This window comes from Hyperoodon ampullatus, assembly GCF_949752795.1.
Source record: "Hyperoodon ampullatus genome assembly, chromosome: 5".
In the NCBI taxonomy this organism is placed as follows: Eukaryota; Metazoa; Chordata; class Mammalia; order Artiodactyla; family Ziphiidae; genus Hyperoodon; species Hyperoodon ampullatus.
The window spans coordinates 46,395,660-46,417,203 of record NC_136918.1 but is presented as its reverse complement, the minus strand read 5'-3'; the positions used below and the strand labels follow the sequence as shown (position 1 = coordinate 46,417,203).

Here is a 21,544-nt window from a genome sequence, read left to right as displayed (position 1 = left end):
TATGCCTGTCACTAGAAGGCGCACAGGTCCTCCTGGCCTTGAGGAGCTCACAGTCACATAGGTATAGCTGAGGTAGAACACAGACATATTTTTGAAAAGCTTTAGCTAGTTTCTTCCAAATATATGCCGCCTCACTCCCTGCCCCCTACCTTGGGTCTTGATCCCTGGGAAAAGACTCATGTCCAGAACAAATATGCAAAAAAGCTTGGGAAAATCAGAGGTGGTGTTATAAAGCAGTAAACTCAGTACAAACGCTTCTACTGCCAAGTCGTGTGTGTGTGTGTGTGTGTGTGTAAAGTGAGGACAACTAGTCCTCGGACTCTGGAGACTGAAAAGGCCTACAGCAATTCAAGGCTTAACAGCCGGGCCTCAACAACCAGCACTAATCCTCTGAGGCTCTCGGAAACACTGAACTAGGAACAGGAGGGATTGCACAGACTACAATTCCCAGAATGCTCAATGGGGAAAATGAAGTGAGGAGTGTAGCAGCGTATTCTGGATTGTGTATTTCGGGTAGGGCTGAATAAGGCCACTCCTACCCCTCCCCCAAGGCACGCCTACACCCTCCTTCGATGGTTCTCAAAGGCCGTCGGTAGTTGTAGTTTTGCCCAACTTAGGGGGCTTACAATTGTAAGCGAGAAGGCCGAGAGGCCTGACGGGATTTGTAGTCTGCGGCCTCGGCGGATGCGCACGCGCAGCAGAGGCCGGGGCGGGGCCGCGGCACTGCAGTGAAAGCCGAGGCAGCGGGCAGGCGAGCAGGGGGCGGGCGGACATCTTGGGATCCGGAGAGTGGCCAGGCTGGCTGAGCAGGGGCCTGCGGACACCAGGTGAGTTCGGGATCTAGCCGTACGGGGTGAAGGAGGGCGCCTGCCTTGCTGCCCAGCTTTGCTCTTCCCTGCACTGCGCTACGCGGAAAGCAGTCCACACCCGGGAGTGGCCTCAGCCTTCAGATCCGGGAGGGAGCTGACGGCGGGGCGGGGGCGCCCCGGGCGCGGTTGCAGGACGGGCGCTGAGCGGTGCCCTCCACCTGACCCGCCCGGAGCTTCCCGTGAGAAGGGGACCCTACTGGAATCCTCCCAGAGCAGGGATGCCCCGTGGCGGCCCCCTCCCTAGGATCGTGACAACCCCCTACCCCGCGGCGCCTCCTCTCGGCGCAAGGACAAGCTTCCCACCCTGCGGCACCCCCTCCTCGCAGTTGAGTGACAGCCCCCGCACTCCCTGGAACCATCTTTACCCGCGACGTCCTCCTCCCCAGGGCGAAAAGCCCACCACCCCCGCCTGCTTCTACACCTGCAAGCCACAGCAAGCTACGTCTCCCCAGCTTTCTCTTATTCACCACTACTAGTCTCTCCCTGCCGCTTTTTCCTCTTTCAAGCCTTGACTTTTGACATACTGGAAACTCTCTCCTCCAGGTGCCCCCACCATACCTGTTGCCGCTGTGGGCTCACCTGAGTATACTGTCTGGCTGTTGCTGCCAGTCTGTCCCTTAACTAAATATGCCATTCCTTTCCTGGGCCCCACCTCTGCTTCTCTGATGCCCTGAGCTCCCTACCATTTGATACCTGTGAACTTGGTTCTTTGCCCAGGGCTCTACCTCCATTTTGCGCTTCCTCTCCCAGTCTCTTTGGGACTGAGGAATGGGATGTGTCCACCACCTTGAGAGACTTCTTACGCAGTCTGGGAGACCTTGACTGCCACAGTAATAGGCTTTATTTACCAGTTTAGAAAAGTCTGCTAAACTGCCCCCTGTGAAATTAACACCAGGGCTAATCCAGGAAATCTAAAACTAAACCCTTTTTCTCGTTGCAAACAGTCTAAATTAGTTTGACCCAAATAATTTGGATAATTCAGGGATTCTGCCCCTCGTTTATAGGCACTCGGGTCAGAAGCGAATTATGCTGTGGGTCTGGAATCACAGAATTTCAGCTGGAAGGATCTCTTGATTTTTATGAACCTGCACCCACCCCATTCCCCCACACCCCTGTATTTTCATTGCACTTGGGAGCTGAGAGGGAGCCTCTCTTTTTAAAAGAGAGGTGGTCAAAAATAACTAATAAGGGCTTCCCTGGTGGCGCAGTGGTTGAGAGTCCGCCTGCCGATGCAGGGGACACGGGTTCGTGCCCCGGTCCGGGAAGATCCCACATGCCGCGGAGCGGCTGGGCCCGTGAGGCATGGCCACTGAGCCTGCGCGTCCGGAGCCTGTGCTCCGCAACGGGAGAGGCCACAGCAGTGAGAGGCCCACGTACCGCAAAAAAATAAAAATTTAAAAATTAATAAGCAGCTTGGGTCACTGAAGTGTAGTCTGTCAGGGCTGGGCCCTTTCTACTCTGCTCTTTTGCCTGTTTATCTGACTGCCTGGGAGAGGTTGGAGCCACACTCCTGGGTCCATGTCAGGGCCTAAGGCCTCCCTTCTCTCTTCCTTCCCACACCCTGCACACCCTTTCCTGGAATGTTTAGACTTCTGTGAATTAGAGAGCTGGAGGTTTGGGCCCTGCTGCCTTCTCAGAAGGGTAGTGGAGCCTGAGGGACTGGGCGCTCCTAAAGCTTTGCCTGGGGGCCCCAGGCCTGAACCTACTGGAGTAATTCCTACCACCATTCCTGCAGCCACAGGCAGGCCTTCACAGTGACTCACCAGCTGGAGCCTGAGTGAGAGTCTGCACAGGAAGGGGCCTTGCTGAGTTCAGCACTGTGAAAGGGGGGAGGAGCTACTCTGGGCTCAGCCCCAGAAAAGGGGTGGGGGGTCAAAATGGCCTTAGAATCCTGGGCCTCAGTCCCTCTCCCTTTTCTCCCTTCCAGTATGGGATAAACAGGAACTGGAGCCTGGCTAAGGGGAGGGGCATGCCTGGGAGGGCTGCAGGGTCACTTGCTGGAGGATCAAGTCAGAAAAAAAGCCCAGCCAGTGACCTGCACAGCCCCACAGGGGACATTGGCAGGGGTTCTGAGACCTTCCCTTACCCTGCCCCCCCATCCTAGGTCTGTTCTCAGAGCGATGGGCCGCGGAGACTGAGCTGCCGCCATGATTGGAGGCTTATTCATCTATAATCACAAGGGGGAGGTGCTCATCTCCCGAGTCTACCGAGATGACATCGGGTGAGTCCCCTGGCTGAGCCAGCTGTGCCCCCACCCCCACCCACCTCCCCAGCATGCAGGACCAGGTCTCTTTCTCCCAGAGGCTTGATTGGGACCGCCCTCATCCCTTGCTCCATCCTGGAAGCTCAGCTAATACAGCCTGGTTCCCATTAGGTCTGGTGGTATTGGCCAGGCAGCCAGTTGCTGGCTGCTTGGTGGGACCTGTGAAAAGGCAGGCCCCCCACGGTCTTAGGAACTCCTGCCCTTCCTGCCTCCTGTTTGCTGCAGTGACAGACCTGGTTGCTGGAGCTGAGTGCTTTTGGCCGGGCAGATTGATCCCTCCTTTGAGGAGAAGGGAGATCTGTCTCCAGCGGGTGGAGTCAGTGGTCAGGCTGGTGGTACTAATCCACCTAAGTCTTGCTCTCACAAGCCCTTCTCATGGTGAGAGTCTTCACTGGACTCTTGAAAGCCTCTCCCTTTCTCAGGAGTCAGGCTGCTGACTCAGCTGTTTTCAGTTCCTCTGGGCCACTCCTGGAGGAGAGGTGGTGAGCAAGCCTGAGGCACTCTCCGGGTCACTGAGGCATGAGCAGGGAGGCTGTGCTGCCTTTCTGGCCTATCAGAGTAGCCTGGGAACAGCTCCTTGTCCTGTGTGCCACAGACCTCGATAAGGAGGCACAGCCTCACTTCTCATTCTGCCCCACCCTGCATGCCACTGCTGTTCCCTGACAGAGGGGACTTATCCCAGCCTCAGCGGCTCTAACGAGATTAGACTCCTTTGGTTCATGCTGCCCTGTTTTTCTTCCTGGAGTTGCATAGAATAGACAGTCAGAGATGGGCCTGCTGCGGTGGCTCCCGGTGTCTTGGCTAATGGGCTAGCCTGGTCTTTGTGGCTGTTTGTCCGTTGGCTGGTCGTGGGGCATGGGCTAGAGTTGTGGCAGTGCCTGGCTTGCATATACCCACCCACACCCCACTCGCACCCTGGATGGGCCTGGTTAAGCCAAGGCCAGGGCATACACCATCTTGCATGCCTTGCTGTGCTCTCCACCCCTTGCCTGTTGCCCGTCTGCTTCCACCTCGTGGTGTGTGCTGCCCACCCCAGTGTGTTGTGTGTCTAATCCTCTCTCTCGTTGCTGTCACTCTCCTCTTCTTGCTGGCATCATTTCTCTCATCCCATCTCATTGGCTGCCATAGCAATAGGTAAGCGGCCTATTAAGCTGCTGCCCAGGCACAGGTGGGTGGGGGATCCTGCCCCCACCCCCACCCCAGTCCCCGTATCGTTGTTCTGTTCATCCTTTTTCATCCCTGAACTTGTCCCGGAATTGGATCCTGGACAAGAATGGGGTGGCCCAGCTCCATGGCCCCTCGGCTTTTCCCTCAGTAGATTAGAGCCTTCTCTGAAGTCATGCTGGCTTTGTCTAACTTCTGGAGGAGCCAGCCTTCCCCACTGGTGGGATCACTAGTGGGAAGACTGGAGAAGCAGCAGCGTCTCTTTCTCATCTGGGCCTGGAGCTTACTGAGAAGCTATAGAGGTGGCAGCAGGAAAACCGGGGCCAGGCCTGGAAGTCAGGAACATACTTCTCTAAACCTGACGGACCTCACTTTATTGTGGTTATATCTGCCGTCCTGTCATTGCCACTTGACTTCCCTGTCTCTCATGGCCTTCAGATATCAGCCTAGCTCTGGCCCTCCCCCCTGCCCCCCCGCCGTGCCCCCACTGGGAGGAGCCCTAGGGAACCACCCCAACGGTTTAGGCATTGGCTTTAGAGTGTGTGTCAGACTTCAGCAGAGAGGGGGGTGGCTGTTTGTTAGCTGTGGTTGATCCCTGCGGAGTGAGGTTTGCCCATGTACCGAGCAGCCTCTGTGCACCCTTTTCTCTCAGGAGGAACGCAGTGGACGCCTTTCGGGTCAATGTTATCCATGCCCGGCAGCAGGTGCGCAGCCCCGTCACCAACATTGCTCGCACCAGTTTCTTCCATGTTAAGCGGTCCAACATCTGGCTGGCAGCTGTCACCAAGCAGAATGTCAATGCTGCCATGGTCTTCGAATTCCTCTATAAGATGTGTGACGTAATGGCTGCCTACTTTGGCAAGATCAGCGAAGAGAACATCAAGAACAATTTTGTGCTTATATATGAGCTGCTGGATGGTGAGGCTGGCGGGGCAGTGGGTCTAGGGTGGGGATGCACCTGCTGGGGCCTGACCTGGAGGTGGGAGCAGGTCTGAGGCTCCAGGGCCCTCTGAACTTCCTTTCCTGACTGTCTGGTATTTTGAGCTCTGAGGAGGACAGTCCAAATCCAGAACTAACAGCTGATCTGAAGTGAATACAAAAATAAGCTAGCGAGTGGAGGTAGGGGAAGACCAAAAGGTCTTTTGGTGGCTGGTCCTCCTGCAGTTCAGTTAAGCACATTTCATTCTCTTATCTTTGTGGTTTGGGCCTTACCACACTGACTCTCCTCCCAGCTTTCCATCTCAACAGCTGCCTCAGAGCCTGGACAAGGGTGAGATATTACAGGCCCCTCTGGGTGTGTTGTTACCTCTCTTCCCCTGTAGGGTATGATTTAAGTGAACAGAGTCCTTTCATCTTCCCAGCATCTGTCTTTTAAGGGCTAAGGTCTTCTTGACCTCTCACCCACTGGCCGTGCAACTCTTCTGCTGACTTTTTCTATTTGAAAAAAACGTGATGTTTTCATTGTTTTCTTATAAAGCACAAATCCTACAGTAAATGCTAAAACTTTGCTGCAGATGATGCCTAAATGTCTTTTGGAGCTATGCTGGCCAGATATATCCAGGCCAGGGGAGGGATTGGAGCAAAGGAGCCTTCTGCTTTTTCTAGGAGCTGACAGCTCCCTTCCTTTTGCAGAGATCCTAGACTTTGGCTACCCACAGAACTCAGAGACGGGCGCACTGAAAACCTTCATCACCCAGCAGGGCATCAAGAGCCAGGTACTCAAGTTGTACAGGCTGTAGTCAGGGTGGAGCCCAACCTCCCTTCATCCCCGCTGGCCCCCAAGCCTTGTCTGAGCTGACTCATGAGCCTGCCCCTGACAGGAAGTGCTGGCCTGAGCCTTCTGCCATGACTGCAGGCCTGTTTTGCTCTGTGTGGCCTTCTCCCACCCCTGGAGCTTGCCAACTCAGCATCTCCGTTACTGGGGATACAGCTCAAGCAGTCTCCTTCTACACTGGGGGAAGGGTGGGTGTGGACTGCTCTGGAGGCTTGGTATTCCTCAGGAGGAGAGAGCTTGGGCCCTCTTCTAGGATCCAGGCCTCACAGCCTTCTCCTTCTTTTCTGCCTGCCTCTTCCCATCTGTGCTCCCCTGCTTCCTGTGGGCACCATGTTGGCCCTGTGTTCTCCAGCATCAGGTAAGCTGTTCCCTCGGCTTCCACCCTTGCAGCTTTGCTCAGTTTTCTCCAGGCCCTGCCCCGTGGGGAAAGATGGGTCACAGGGTGGGGACTAGAAGGGAGAGGGGATGAGGGTGGAGTGGGGGTGGAGACAAGTGGATTGAAGGGCGAGAGGACTGAGGCCTCGCTGTTTGTCTCTGTCCCCCATGTAGACAAAAGAAGAGCAGTCTCAGATCACCAGCCAGGTGACCGGGCAGATTGGCTGGCGGCGGGAGGGCATCAAGTATCGCCGGAACGAGCTCTTCCTGGATGTGCTGGAGAGTGTGAACCTCCTCATGTCCCCACAGGGTGAGGGCCCTCTCGTGATGAAGCAGGATGGGGGCCAGGGCAGGATATTGGTCCTGACTCAGCTGCCCCTGTTTATCTGTCCATCACCAGGGCAGGTGCTGAGCGCCCACGTGTCAGGCCGGGTGGTGATGAAGAGCTACCTGAGTGGCATGCCCGAGTGCAAGTTTGGGATGAATGACAAGATTGTCATTGAGAAGCAGGGCAAAGGCACAGCTGATGAAACAAGCAAGAGGTGCCTGAGGCAGGGGAGCTGGTGGGAGAGGGTGGACCTTGGAGGGCTGAGCAGAGCCTGGTGAATCACAAGTTCCTTCTGGATTTCATTTTTGCAGTAATGCAAACTCCCTTTTCCTAAGGGTATGCTTGGCTTGGTTGCTCTTGGTATCTGTGTTAAGAGAGATGAGGGGATTGTCCTCATCCTACTCAGAGTAAGTCCCCTTTGTTTGATCCCAAGGACCAAGATTCTTCTGTACATACTGATGGCCCCTGCCCAGTGTGCCTGAAACTTTTGGGTTCCAAGCAGCAGAGCTCTCAAAAGATGATGAGTTTGCAAAGCTCCCACTCATCCATAACTCTGGGACAGGGACCCGCAAGTCAGAAAGCTGCATTCTGACAGCTTTGCATAGATTATAGTGCACGCCTGTCCAGGCTCTGGCAGCCTTTGGGGGTGGGCTGATCTCCCAGCCCGACTCTCTCGTGCTCGTCTCTTGTACCAATGAGGAGACCTTCTGTCCCTGCTTGCAGCGGGAAGCAATCAATTGCCATTGACGACTGTACCTTCCACCAGTGTGTGCGACTCAGCAAGTTTGACTCGGAGCGCAGCATCAGCTTCATCCCACCAGACGGAGAATTTGAGCTCATGAGGTGCCATTGGGGTGTGAGGAGCAGGGGTTGCTGTTGGCAGAGATGGGGGGAGAGGGAGGAGAACAGGCTCTGCTGTGCCAACCTGAAGGTGTCACGCCCCTAAAGGTATCGCACCACCAAGGACATCATCCTTCCTTTCCGAGTGATCCCGCTAGTTCGGGAAGTGGGACGCACCAAGCTGGAGGTCAAGGTGGTCATTAAGTCCAACTTCAAGCCCTCACTACTGGCTCAGAAGATTGAGGTGAGGATAAGGGACTTGGGGAGGAGGAAGCACTTGTCTCCAGGAATAAAGGGAGCTGATGTCAGGGTTTGACAGAGCTCCCTGACAGGTGTGTCACTTCTAGGTGAGGATCCCAACCCCACTGAACACCAGTGGGGTGCAGGTGATCTGCATGAAGGGGAAGGCCAAGTACAAGGCCAGCGAGAACGCCATCGTGTGGAAGTGAGTCTTTCCTTCATGAGGCCACAGCAGGGCTCAAGATGCCTTGGTGTACCCTCTTGTTAAGTTTCACCTTTCGTCCTGAGTGAGTGAGTGAGTGTGTGTGTGGAACGGGGGTGACTGCTTTTCCAGGAGCCTTTGCTTGTGTTCTCACCCCTTATACCTCTGTGTAAGTGTGCACATGCCTGCACTGGGGTGCATGCATGCATGCATTTATTTATCAAGATTCTTTAACATTTCCCTATTTGCCCTTGTAATACCTCTGTGAAGTAGAGAGCAAGGGATAGCGTGGCCATGTATCTAAGCAGAAACTGCGTGCAGCCCACAGTGCTAAAGGAATAACAGACCCGAGGTTTCAGAGCAAGAGGTTATCAGAGTCCTCACCACATTTCCTTGCGCTGGCACCTCCCACAAGCTCCTGGGTTCTCTTCCCTGCCACCCCCCAACCTCCCCAAAGGGGAAACCCCCCTTGAAGCTCCTCCAGGCTACCAGGGCCCCTGTGTTCCCAGGATCAAGCGCATGGCAGGCATGAAGGAATCGCAGATCAGCGCTGAGATTGAGCTTCTGCCCACCAACGACAAGAAGAAATGGGCTCGACCCCCCATTTCAATGAACTTTGAGGTATGGCAGAGAAGGGGCCTAGAGCCGCGGCAGGGTGTGCTAGGAAGGACTTTAGAGATCATTCAGATCAACCTCTGCACCTACCACCTTGCAGACGAGGAAACTGAGGCCCAGAGAGAAGTGATTTCAATTCACAGACTCATTCCTTCCCGCCTTAGGCCTCCTACTAGAAATTGCTATTCACACCGACAAAAATCCTTGACTTCCTTTGGCTTGTCATAAAACAATTCTTAGAGAAAACTGAAATAGCTTGCATGTCAGGTAAGACACAAAGTTTACAGACAGGAAAATGGGCTGACTTTGCTTTGTGCACGTTAGACATGTAATTTTTTCCACCTTATTGTTTAAGTCCGTAATATTGAGCAGGTTAAGTATGTTGTAAGGCAGGTCTTTGGTTGCTGCCACCTGCTGATTAAAGAAATTGATTCAAGTCATCACAGGCAGGGCCTGACTTCAAACCCAAATGATGGCTAGTTATTCCTGGATATGCTTTCTTCCTTAGTAACCTCTTAGAGGACCCCTCACCATCCCAGCTTCCTTCAGCTTCTTTCAGGGTCCCAATCATTCAGACACCTGTAGTAGAGAGATGAGGTAGGGCACGGCTATGGAACTTCCCGGAGGAGAGCGGCAGTGAAAGGAAGGCCACATTCCTAATTGGAGCTGTCCCTTGCCCAGGTGCCATTCGCGCCTTCTGGTCTCAAGGTGCGCTACTTGAAGGTGTTTGAACCGAAGCTGAACTACAGCGACCACGACGTCATCAAATGGGTGCGCTACATTGGCCGCAGCGGCATTTATGAGACCCGCTGCTAGCTGCCTAGTGGCAGCTAGCCCGCCTCCCCACCCACCCTCTTCCACGGGTCTGGGTGCCCTTGGCCACCACACGTCAGTGTCCCCTCCCTCCTGCTTTGCTGCCTTCCCTTTGCACCAGCCCCTGCGTCTAGGTCTGGACCAACCACGTTGTGAGCGGGACTGTTGGAGCAGTCCCTGGGCTCCCTGGGCAGGGTGGTTTCTGAGGTTCCTGCTCCTCCGTCCATCTGCCTGCCCCAGCCCTGTGCCAGGCTCTGAGTTCTGCGACCAAAGCCAGGTGGGGCCCATCTCCTCCCCTCTCCTGTGGCCACATCTCTCTGGAGTGGGAGGGTCGGCTGCCCCTCACCTCGGAGCTCCCCCAAAGGCCAGTAACGGATCCCCAGCCCTCAATTCCTACTCTGCTTTGGGATAGTGTGAGCTTCATTTTGTACACGTGTGACTTTGTCCAGTTATAAACCTAATAAACTCTGTAGAATGGAGTTGCTGGCTAAATGTTGAAGTGGAAGGTACATGGGGAGGGGGGCTGGTGGGACTGCTCCTCCCCTGTCTTACTTGGCCTGCCAGGAGTAGAATTTTCTATTCCAAACTCTCTTTTGTCTCAATTGTTACGTCCCTCAGGGCCATCTAAGCCCCTGACAGGTGTTAGCCCCAGGTCTCCCATCTCCTCTGAGAAAATAGCCTCAAGGACAGGCAGCCCCACCTGGCCCCGGTTCCCTGAGGGTAGAGATTCTTTCCTTAAAATCATTCTCAGCTTTAGGCAGGTATTTTTCTAATTAGCAGAGATTAAGCAAGGTTTACATTTGGTCTTTCCAGCCATCCTTAGAAACTGACCTAATTCCATCCTCCTCGCAGTTACTCAGGCTTCACAGGCCTCAGTGGGTGGGTTGTAAAAAGGAAAAATGACTCTTCGCAGGCCTCTTAGAAAATTCCTCCCTCAGTGCCTCCCCCTCTCCATGGAATTGTGTGGTGAGCGAGTCCCTGAGGGGAGTGCCTCATATTCTGCTGATGTGTTGGAGCAGATAAAGATTTGCCATCACTGGTTTTCCCTTGCTTGGTCTCAACCTTTTTAAACCTAAAACATCTATTAAGAGAAAATATATAATGAACCCCCTTGTCGCATCATGGTGGTTCAACTTGTCATCTCCTTAATATCACATCCAATCTGTGTTCGTGCTTAATCCAAGTGTCCTACAAAAATTTTCACAATTTACATCTGGATCCAAACAAGGTCCGTTGTGATTGGTGAGTGCTTCTTAAATCTTAAAAATCACAGGTTCTCCCTTAGCTCTTGCAGTGTTGAAGAAACCAAATAGTTCTGTAGTTTCCCCGTCAGAATTACTTTCCCCGTGTTTCATATAAAATGGAAATAACAGGATTGATTCCTCACAGTGCCAAAAGGATGGATAACGTTGTGACTTTAGGTGACAATTTTAGAGCCCAGTTGGAAGAATATTCACATTAAATGTGAAGCAGTAGCATCATCAGGGTACGAAGAAGTCTGCTTTGGCTGTAGGTAGGGAATAAATAGTAGTGAGTTTACACAGACCTTGTCGATCTGGTTTTCTTGACCCGTGGCGGTCAGTAAGGCAGTGCCCGGGGGTGCTGGGAGGACGTAATTCGCTGAAGTCATCTGAGCTGTCAAGTGTGAGAGGGCTGAGTGCAGGTCGCGGGCGGGCTGGCTACCTGACCAAGACAAGCAGCCCGTAGGGCCAGAGAACCGGAACAAAACCCGCGGCTGCACAGAACGGCGCCAGGGGCTTCTAAGAGCTCAGGGACCAGCGTGAGTCAGCAAAGCTCTCGGCGAGCTCCAAAATGGACCCGGACAGGCGCGCAGCGGCTGACGCGCCTCAAGGGAGCGTACAGAATCTACCAAGGCCGAAGTGCTTTATCAACCGCCCTTCTCGGGAGGTTCCCAGATAAACCGCTAGCTTCCCTGCACCCCGCCCCCGCCGCCGAGAGGATCTCCACCTCCCAGAAGGCAGCGAGAACCGCACGTGTGGCTAATTTTTTAGTGCAAAGGGTTACGCAAGCGCAGAGAGTGTGGCTCAGCGTAGACTCTAAGCGGCGTTTGCGCACCGTTCCTCCAGCTCCGTTCACCCCGCCCACGGGGTTCTGCGCACTCCGCGCCTTTCTTACGCCACCGTTTCGCATGCGCTTTGGAAGGAAGGGCGAGATTTCGGGGACGGGCAGGGGGCGGGCCTTGGCCGAGGTCTCACGGCGACTGCGCGGACGGGATCCCGACTGGAACATGGCGACTTGCGCTGAAATCCTGCGGAGCGAGTTCCCCGAAATTGACGGACAGGTCTTCGACTACGTGACGGGTGAGCCGAACCGAATCAACGCGCTGGGGATGCCGAAGTGGTAGTCAGGGGGGGAGTACTAAGGGAGGGCAGTGTCGGGGACCGCTGCTAGGCCTCTCTGCGTGACCTCTTGTCCCGCGGGCCAGTTGGTTCTGGAGCCCGGACTGGGGCCGCGGTACGGGGATGAAAACTGCTTGTATGTCCACCCTACCTGGTATTTTCCTCGTCTTGCCACGCCCGCCCTAGGCGTCTTGCACAGCGGCAGTGCGGACTTCGAGTCTGTGGATGACCTGGTGGAAGCTGTGGGGGAACTGTTGCAAGAGGTGTCCGGGGACAGCAAGGATGACGCGGGCATCAGGGCCGTGTGCCAGCGCATGTACAACACTCTGCGCCTGTACGTGCCAGGGCAGGGGTATTCGTGGGGGAGATGGCAGGGCGGACGGTCGGGAGAGGAGACGTGAGGGAGGAAGGTCTGACGGCCACAGAGCTTTCTCCTCCACTTCTAACCCTTTGCTTTCTATCCCTACCCTCAAGGACTGAGCCACAGACCCAGGGAAACAGCCAGGTGCTACTAGACGCCCCCATCCAGTTGTCAAAGATAGCAGAGAACTACGGTGAGAGTGAGGGAAGATTGAACTAGCTGCCCTGTGTCCTTTTCTTGGCCTCCACCCCCTAGCCACCTGCCCCCTGGAGCTCAGGACTCTTGGTACCTCTGTGCCACAGAACAAGTTTGTAGGAGCTAGTTGATGTCTTTACTGAGGGCAGATGAGCCCATTAATAAAGGGATTAGAATTGGAGAGTTCTCTAAGCTCTTGGGTGTGGTAGGAAGCATATGGGCCTTGCAGCTGGACAGTCTTGGGTTCACTCCCCAATTTTGCGACTTACTAACCAACTGCATGATCTTGTAAGAGTTGCCTGTCTGCTCCTAGTCTCTGTATCCTTAATCTGTGAATTGAGTTTTTGTTTTGTTTTTAAGTGTCGGGCGGATGATACCTATCTCCAGAATTTGTAAGGCTTTCCTTTAAATGAATGTGTCTGTGTTTAGTTTGTGTTAGTTACTCAAAATGTTAGTTTCCCTTCCCTTAGGGAGAAGGTGACAGCTTTTCTTATCGCTTACAGACTGTGGCACCAAACTTCCAGGCCTGCTAAAGAGGGAACAGTCCTCGGTGAGGAGGGGGAGGAGGAAGAAAAGGAGAGGGCTGTATCTATGGGGGGAGTGGGAGTTGATTGTCTCTAAATATTGGAGGATCTTTCTGGGGGATTTCTGATTGTCTTTTCCTGAGTCTCCGAGCCTACACCCTAGGATGAAATGGTTGTGTTTGGACCCTTAGACGGTGAATGCAAAGAAGCTAGAGAAAGCTGAGGCTCGACTGAAGGCAAAGCAGGAGAAGCGCTCAGAGAAGGACACACTCAAGACCAGCAGCCCTCTGTGAGTTTAGTGAGAAGGGCTGAGAAGAGAGCAGAACAGTCTCTATTGGGATGGAAGGGTGCTTGGGAGTGCTAAAAGCCATCCATTTCTCCCTTTAAAAGAGTTTTGGAAGAGGCATCAGCCAGCCAGGCAGGCAGCAGAAAGGAGAGTCGGTTGGAATCATCTGGCAAGAACAAATCCTACGATGTGCGAATTGAGAACTTTGATGTGTCTTTTGGCGATAGGTGAGGGAGTGGCAGTGGGGGAGTGGGGGTGACATTTTTCTTTTTCCAGTTAAAGGAGAATTAGGAGAGGTGAAATGGGGCTAAAAATAGTTAGGTTTCTGTTGTTAAACTTGCTGTGCAGCTACCTCTAGAGTACCCTTTGTCTCCTTCCTACCACCTCTGCAGGGTACTGCTGGCTGGAGCAGATGTGAACCTGGCATGGGGCCGCCGCTACGGGCTGGTGGGTCGGAATGGACTAGGGAAGACAACGCTGCTGAAGATGCTGGCCACCCGGAGCCTGCGGGTTCCAGCCCACATTTCCCTGCTGCACGTGGAGCAGGAGGTTGCTGGAGACGACACCCCTGCCCTGCAGAGTGTGCTGGAGAGTGATACTGTGCGAGAAGATCTCCTGCGTCGGGAGCGGGAGCTCAGCGCCCAGATTGCTGCTGGCAGGTGAGGGCTCCTGGCGAGGGATTGACCAGGAGCAGCTGTGCTTCACAGAGTGCCTGCCGTGCTGGCACAATCCACAATTCGCGTGCCCATCCTAGTAGGCAGCAGAGCTTAGAACTTGGCTCTGTGGGGCTGTAAATCCCTTGTTCCTGGCACAGTGCCCATCGCCCTCACCGCCATAAGCAAGTCCTTCCTGTGCTCTGTTCCTGTCCCGGCAACAAGGCAGCCAGTGGCCTGCTTTGCAACTGTCCTGGGGTGCAGGATATACTAGTAGACTGCGCCCACTCAGGCTGATTGCTCTTCCCACATTCCTAGGGCCGAGGGCTCAGAAGCTGCACAGCTGGCAGAAATCTATGCCAAGTTGGAGGAGATTGAGGCTGACAAAGCACCTGCCAGGTACTGAAAATTCCCTTCCTTTCTTCAGATTTCATCTTTCTCTTCTGTTACCTGTTCCAACCAGGTTCTTTCATTTCTTCACTCCTAGAGCATCAGTCATTCTTGCTGGGCTTGGCTTTACCCCCAAAATGCAGCAGCAGCCCACCCGGTGAGTGGCCCTGACCATTCTTGGCTCTGCACGCTGTTGGCTCTGCCTCTGCCTGTTCTCGGGACCACTCGCCCTTGTGATGCAGCTCTGTCTCTCTTTAGGGAGTTCTCAGGTGGCTGGAGGATGAGACTGGCCCTCGCCCGGGCTCTGTTTGCTAGGTGAGTCTCCTCGGCCTGTGTATGGATACTGTGGAGAATGGGCTTGGCTCTTGGGGGGTGGCAACAAGTTGCTGGCCTAAAACCTCAAGCCTTGCATTCTTCTTTTCCACAGGCCAGATCTGCTGCTGTTAGATGGTGAGTTTGAAATGGGGCACCCTGACTTTGGGGTGCCAAAGCATGCCATCATCCAAGTTCCCAGTTCTCTAGCCTTTCTATCCCAAACGTGTCCTCCTCCACTTTTCCAGAACCCACAAACATGCTGGATGTAAGGGCCATCCTGTGGCTGGAGAATTACCTGCAGGTGAGTGCCTACAGGTGCTGGAGTAAGTCTGGGAAAGGTCTGCCTCCAAGACCGTTGGGGTCTGGGAGCTGACTGCCCTCCCAAACTGGGTCTGCCATCCTGTAACCCCCCCTCAGACGTGGCCCTCCACAATCCTGGTCGTCTCCCACGACCGCAACTTCCTGAATGCCATAGCCACAGACATCATCCACCTGCACAGCCAGCGGCTGGATGGTTACCGGGGAGACTTTGAGACCTTCATCAGGAGCAAGCAGGAGCGGCTGCTCAATCAGCAGCGTGAATATGAGGCCCAGCAGCAATATCGCCAGCATATCCAGGTGTGGGAGCAGGCAGGGCTGGGGACCTGCCCCGTCCCATGGGTATTAGAGTTGTGGGGAGTGAGGGAGCTGAACAGTACCTGAACTCATCCACCTGCAGGTTTTCATTGACCGGTTTCGCTACAATGCCAACAGAGCTTCTCAAGTGCAGAGTAAACTCAAGATGCTGGAGAAGCTGTGAGTACAGTGTCTCTGACCAGGCTTTGACTCATGTCTCTTATTTTCTTCCCTCATTTTGTAGGCCACCCCTTGCCCTCCCATTTTAGATCTCCCCTTTTCTACAAACCAACTTTAATTTCCTCCCCTGCAGGAAGGCAGAGTATTCTGTTACTGCTCTTGGAGAATTAATCTTGCCCCCAGGTCTAGGCAACTATCAGTCTACTTTTTGTCTGTATATATTTGCTAATTCTGGACATTTCGTATAAATGGAATTGTACATGTGACCTTTTGTGTCTGGCTTTTTTCGCTTAACATAATGTTTTCGAGGTTCATTGTGTTGGAGCATGGATTAGTGCTTCACTCCTCTTTATGACCAGATAATATTCTGTTGTATGGATAGTCCACATATTGTTTGTTGACTCATCAGGTGGTAGACATTTGGATTATTTCCCCTTTTTGGCTCTTGTGAATAATGCTGCTATGAACATTTGTGTACAAATTTTTGTGTAGACATGTGTTTTCTATTCTCTTGGGTACATTCTTAGGAATGGAATTGCTGGGTCACATGGTAATTCTATGGTTAAATTTTTGAGGAACTGCCAAACTGTTTTTATTTTATTTTATTTTTTAATTTATTTATTTTTATTTATTTTTGGCTCCATTGGGTCTTCGTTGCTGCATGTGGGCTTTCTCTAGTTGCAGCAAGCAGGGGCTACTCTTCGTTGCGGTGTGCAGGCTTCTCATTGGGGTGGCTTCTCTTGTTGCAGAGCACAGGCTCTAGGTGCGCAGGCTTCAGTGGTTGTGGCACGTGGGCTCAGTAGTTGTGGCTCGTGAGCTCTAGAGTGCATGCTCAGTAGTTGGCGCACGGGCTTAGTTGCTCCACAGCATATGGGATCTACCTGGACCAGGGCTCGAACCTGTGTCCCCTGCATTGGCAGGCGGATTCTTAACCACTGTGCCGCCAAGGAAGCCCTCCAAACTGTTTTTAAAAGCAGCTGCACCATTTTACATTCCTACCAGCAGTGTATGAGGGTTCCAGTTTCTCTGCCTTCTTGCCAACACTTATTATCTGTCTTTCGAATTTTAGCCATCCTAGTGGGTGTGAAGTGATATCTCATTGTGATCTTGATTTATTTCCTTAATGACTAATGGTGTTGAGCATTGGAGGGTTTTTTGTTTGTTTGTTTTTGTTTTTAATTTATTTTTGGCTGTGTTGGGTCTTCGTTTCTGTGCGAGGGCTTTCCCTAGTTGGGGCGAGCGGGGGCCACTCTTCATCGCGGTGCGTGGGCCTCTCACTATCGCGGCCTCTCTTGTTGCGGAGCACAGGCTCCAGACGCACAGGCTCAGTAGTTGCGGCGCACGGGCTCACTTGCTCTGCGGCATGTGGGATCCTCCCAGACCAGGTCTCGAACCCGTGCCCCCTGCATTGGCAGGCAGACTCTCAACCACTGCGCCACCAGGGAAGCCGCGGAGGTTTTTTTAATTGAGGTACAGTTGATATGCAGTATTATATAAGTTTCACTTGTACAGCATAGTGATTCACAATATTTAAAGGTTACATTTCATTTATAGTTATTGTAAAATATCGGCGGTATTCTCTGTGTTGTGTAATATATTCTTGTAGCTTATTTATTTTATACATAGTAGTTTGTATCTCTTAATCCTCTACCCCAATCTTGGTCCTCCACCCCTTTCCTCTCCCCACTGGTAACCACTAGTTTGTTCTCTATCTGTGAGCCTTGTTTCTTTTTTGTTATATTCACTAGCTTTATTTTTTAGATTCCACCTATAAGTGATATCATACAGTATTTTTTTTTCTCTGCCTTATTTCATTTAGTATAATATTCTTCAAGTCCATCCATGTTGTTACAGATGGCAAAATTTTATTCTTTTTTTGTGGCTGAGTCGTTTTCCATTATATGTGTGTGTGTGTGTGTGTGTGTGTGTGTATTCATTCATCTGTGGATGTGCAGACACTTAGGTTGCTTCTGTATCTTGACTGTTGTAAACAATACTGCTGTGAACATTGGGGTGCATGTATCTTTTTGAATTAGTGTTTTCATTTTTTCGGATATGTACCCAGGAGAGCATTGGAGATTTAATCTTGAAGCAACATTTCTGGATGTGCTGGTGGTAGGGGAGCTTAAAATCATAAGGCTTAGGATTTTGTGACCTTGAAACATACGTCACAGTATATTAACAGGAAAGACAAAAGAACTACCAAAAAAAGAATCCTATTTTTCCGGCATATATATTACTTGTGTGATAAAAACAAATTTATTGGGCTTCCCTGGTGGCGCAGTGGTTGAGAGTCCGCCTGCCGATGCAGGGGACGTGGGTTCGTGCCCTGGTCTGGGAAGATCCCACATGCCGCGGAGCGGCTGAGCCCGTGAGCCATGGCCGCTGAGCCTGCGCATACGGAGCCTGTGCTCCGCAACGGGAGAGGCCACAACAGTGAGAGGCCCGCGTACCACCAAAAAAAAAAAAAAAAAAAAAAAAAATTTATTTTTTGAAGTCGTAAATCTAGTCTGTCTCCTCTCTCCTCAGACCGGAGCTGAAACCCGTGGACAAGGAGTTGGAGGTAGTGATGAAGTGAGTGCTGGGCCAGAGGGGCAGGTGGGGAAGCTCTTGTTTCTGGCTGCCCTCGTGCTCCTCACCCCCACCTCTTGCAGGTTCCCCGATGGGTTTGAGAAATTCTCACCACCAATTCTGCAGCTAGATGAGGTGGATTTCTACTACGACCCAAAGCATGTCATCTTCAGCTGTCTCTCCGTCTCTGCTGATCTTGAATCCCGCATCTGTGTGGTATGGTTGCTGTTTCTCTGTTTTGTGAGCTGGGACTGGACTCTCCCACCCCTGTATGTGGTGTGGATTGGCCACATGGGGGAGAAGGTCCCCAGGAGTAGGAGTCAGCGCCTGGGCTGAGGACTTTGCTATACTTGTACTGGCCCCTCCTCCAGCCTCACAGGGCCGCTCTGTGGCATAGATGGGAGCCTGGCATGTGGTATTTTATAAATACTTAGAGCAGTACTTTGTCTTACTGGTCTCAGCTCTGAGTTTCCTCAAACTGTGGAACGTAGAGGAGAGAGCATAGGCTTCAGGGTCAGACTTCAGATCCTAACTCTGCCATTTCCTAGCTTGGTTACTAAGCAGTCTCCTCATCCTTAAAATGGAGATAATGTCTAACTCACTTGGTTATTGGGAGAATTAATTCCCTTGCACTTAGTGGGTACTTAGGTATTGGTCCCTTTTATATCTTCCTTCATTTTTTTCTATAGTTCCTTAAAAATATTTCTTTAGTTCTTGGAGTCCCTGGGACTAGCTGAGACCCATTCTCATCTCCTCCACTTCTGTATCCCACACAAGGATGCTCTTTACATTCTCTTGTTACTTCTTACAGGTTGGGGAGAATGGGGCTGGGAAGTCTACCATGTTGAAGCTCCTTATGGGGGATCTGGCACCTGTTCAGGGCATCAGACATGCTCACAGGTAGGGCCCACATCACCGCTCTCCAAACCCTCCTGTGCTGTAGCTACACTCTTTTATGGCCGTTGCCCTCCATCCCCTCTCTGCACCTTTCCGTCTGCCTGCAGGAATCTGAAGATTGGCTATTTCAGCCAGCACCACGTGGAGCAGCTAGACCTGAATGTCAGTGCTGTGGAGCTGCTGGCACGCAAGTTCCCCGGTGCGTCAGGGATTTGAGTCGGGGAAGGAGGGCTGGGCCTGACGCCTACAGCTAGGCCTACCTGGGGTTGCTGAGCAGCTCCCCGACTCTGGGTGTGAGGACGTGTACTTTGGGGTTGGGGCTGGGGGGAATGTGAAGGGAGGGAGTTGGGCCGAGAACTCACACGGTGGGGTGGGGCCCGTTCCAGGACGGCCTGAGGAGGAATACCGTCACCAGCTGGGCCGGTATGGCATCTCTGGAGAACTGGCCGTGCGCCCTGTTGCCAGCTTGTCTGGGGGCCAGAAGAGCCGGGTGGCCTTTGCTCAGATGACCATGCCCTGGTGAGGCCTCCTTTCCAAGAGCTCTGCCCTCCCCTCTCCCCCTCTTTCCTAATGGAAAATGATTGTCTTGCCTTCGTATCAGAGTTCCTTGTCTCCCAGCCCCCGTAACTTCCCACCTTCCTGGGTTCTGCCTTCCAGCCCCAACTTCTACATCCTGGATGAACCCACAAACCACCTGGATATGGAGACCATTGAGGCTCTGGGCCGCGCTCTCAACAACTTCAGGGTGAGTGTGCCTTCACACTGCCCACTCCTTCCCAGGCCTCAGCACCCCATAGGGGCCCCCTGAGTGCTCCTTGTTCTCCTGTCTTTCAGGGTGGTGTGATTCTGGTGTCCCACGATGAACGCTTCATCCGGCTGGTGTGCCGAGAGCTGTGGGTGTGTGAAGGAGGCGGCGTCACCCGGGTCGAGGGGGGATTTGACCAGTACCGAGCTCTTCTCCAGGAACAGTTCCGCCGTGAGGGCTTCCTCTAGGGCCACCAAGCTGAGGACTGTGCCCAGGACATGGACTGGTCGCTCAGACCCCTGGGCCACCACGTAGGCAACCATCTCCGGCCATGGACTTCCCCCGACTTTGGGGACAGCCTTATTCCTAAATCTCTCCTTTTGATTGGAGCGTCCTCTTGCGCAACCCAGGGAGCCCCACCTAAGGGTCTTTGAGGACTGGTCTTCCAAGAGGAAGGGAGTGGGGGTGCCCTCTGGGATTTTAGGTTCTCCCCCACTGCCCCAGCTGCGACTGGGCTCTGAGTGGCCACATGTAAATTAAATCTCCCTGCATCTTCCTCGCCTCGCCTCTGCTGCTCCCTGGCACGGGGCTACAGTGTTTGCCCACGGTTAAGGAGTGTAGGCTCTCCGATTTGGCATTTTCCTGTGGCATTTGTATCGGTCATGTGGAGGAGGCCATGGCAGTATCAGTGTTGCCCCTGGGAAGAGATGTCATTGAAGCCGCTGGGGGTCGGCCTTGCAGTGGATCGAGCTAGTGGTGAAGGGTGACGTATTACATCACTGCGGTGCTGTTCCCTTTGGTCCGGGCTCAGCCTCAGCTGAAGGGGTCTGGGTTCTGCTGTCTCAGCCCCACTGCTTGAGAGAGTAAACTGATTCTGTAACCTGGCCTCAAACATGGTTTGCCAACTGCTTTCTCCAGTGGTCTCTGGCCCAGGCTCACCCTTCTTCTCTGATCTGGACAGTTCAAGGCCAAAGAGAAACTGAGAAATTGTCTTTGTTCCCATTTTGCTTGGGTGGTTTCATGTTCTTTATTTTTCCCCTAACCACGTAGGAGGGGCCTGGGAAGTAGGGAATTGGGAATGGGGTCTGAGGTGAAGAAAGAGAACCCTTTGGTTTCAAATTAACCAGTATTTAAATGGGGAGGGGAGTTGTTTAACAGTAGTGTGGTTTATAAATACTGTTTCCTGGGTACGCAGCTGCTATATGTAATTGTGCAGAAGACACTAAAATAGAGACATTGCTTTGCTCCTAAAGAGAGTGGAGAAACCAGCGTCAACAGAAGGAACTTGGCTTCACGGAGAATTGTCGTCACAAAGCTCAACCAAGGAATCTTAGCCCAGCTGCTGAGGGTATGGTGGTATAGGTAGCCCGGGAGGAGACACCTGTTCAGGGGGAAAGGAGAATAAAGCCAGGAAGGCTCTGCACTGATGGACTGTGAAGCCAGCAGAAGGGTCACTAATCTTCCTGCCTCCTCAGCTTTCCTCTCAGGAGTCCTCAGGAGGTGTTCTTCCAGGCGCATCTGTGGCCATGTGCACCCTCACAGTTCTGAGAGCCTTCTCACAGGCCTCATCACTCTCTTCCAACCTCAGATTTGCAGATGGGCCAGTTGGGGCTAGCTGGTGTAGGGTCTGTGCCTGCCTGTTTGCCAGACTCTCAGCCCTTTCACTCCTTAACAGCTTGTGGTCCCTGTCTGAGTTCTCCCAATTCTCTTAGAGTCCCTGGAAGTGCTGCTGAAGGTTTGTGGCAGAATCTGCTTCTTTGGAGGTGGCTTTGTGTATGAAGAGCACTGGAGTTGAATCTATGATCAAATCCCAGCTCTATTACTGGCAGTAGAAGGGGTCACCTATATTAGCTGGGTAGCCACAACAAGTTGGCCTTTTTGAACACCTTCTCCTCAGCACCTACAGAAGCACTCAAATGGATTCCTCTGTGACCAGTCTATGATTTGGAGGACCATCATATGAAAAAGT

General features: G+C 52.8%; 2 protein-coding genes across 4 annotated transcripts; both read left to right on the top strand.

Moving 5' to 3' along the window:
• The first annotated feature begins 733 nt into the window (after window positions 1-733).
• AP2M1 (adaptor related protein complex 2 subunit mu 1) lies at window positions 734-9,962 on the top strand. Its single transcript, XM_079705029.1, has 11 exons — window positions 734-827; window positions 2,974-3,090; window positions 4,949-5,214; window positions 5,929-6,011; window positions 6,620-6,755; window positions 6,846-6,987; window positions 7,497-7,616; window positions 7,722-7,857; window positions 7,961-8,058; window positions 8,565-8,676; window positions 9,352-9,962. The coding sequence occupies exons 2-11, from the start codon at window positions 3,017-3,019 to the stop codon at window positions 9,484-9,486; spliced, it is 1,302 nt and encodes a 433-aa protein (XP_079561155.1). The 5' UTR covers window positions 734-827; window positions 2,974-3,016; the 3' UTR covers window positions 9,487-9,962.
• A 1,754-nt stretch (window positions 9,963-11,716) lies between these two features.
• Window positions 11,717-20,131, top strand: ABCF3 (ATP binding cassette subfamily F member 3; the record flags this gene model as incomplete). 3 transcript variants are annotated; one of them, XM_079704613.1, is made up of 21 exons in its annotated part: window positions 11,717-11,804; window positions 12,030-12,177; window positions 12,318-12,397; window positions 12,903-12,949; window positions 13,115-13,212; window positions 13,314-13,436; window positions 13,602-13,868; window positions 14,181-14,261; window positions 14,350-14,409; window positions 14,511-14,567; window positions 14,680-14,702; window positions 14,813-14,868; window positions 14,985-15,185; window positions 15,286-15,362; window positions 17,892-17,936; window positions 18,017-18,149; window positions 18,745-18,833; window positions 18,938-19,029; window positions 19,217-19,349; window positions 19,488-19,575; window positions 19,665-20,131. In XM_079704613.1, the coding sequence occupies 21 exons, from the start codon at window positions 11,732-11,734 to the stop codon at window positions 19,821-19,823; spliced, it is 2,130 nt and encodes a 709-aa protein (XP_079560739.1). In that variant the 3' UTR covers window positions 19,824-20,131. The 3 variants fall into 3 exon arrangements, with proteins under 3 accessions (XP_079560739.1, XP_079560741.1, XP_079560740.1); XM_079704615.1 differs by having other exon boundaries at window positions 11,732-11,804; window positions 12,030-12,159; XM_079704614.1 differs by having other exon boundaries at window positions 11,732-11,804; window positions 12,318-12,403.
• Between the last annotated feature and the right edge of the window lie 1,413 nt (window positions 20,132-21,544).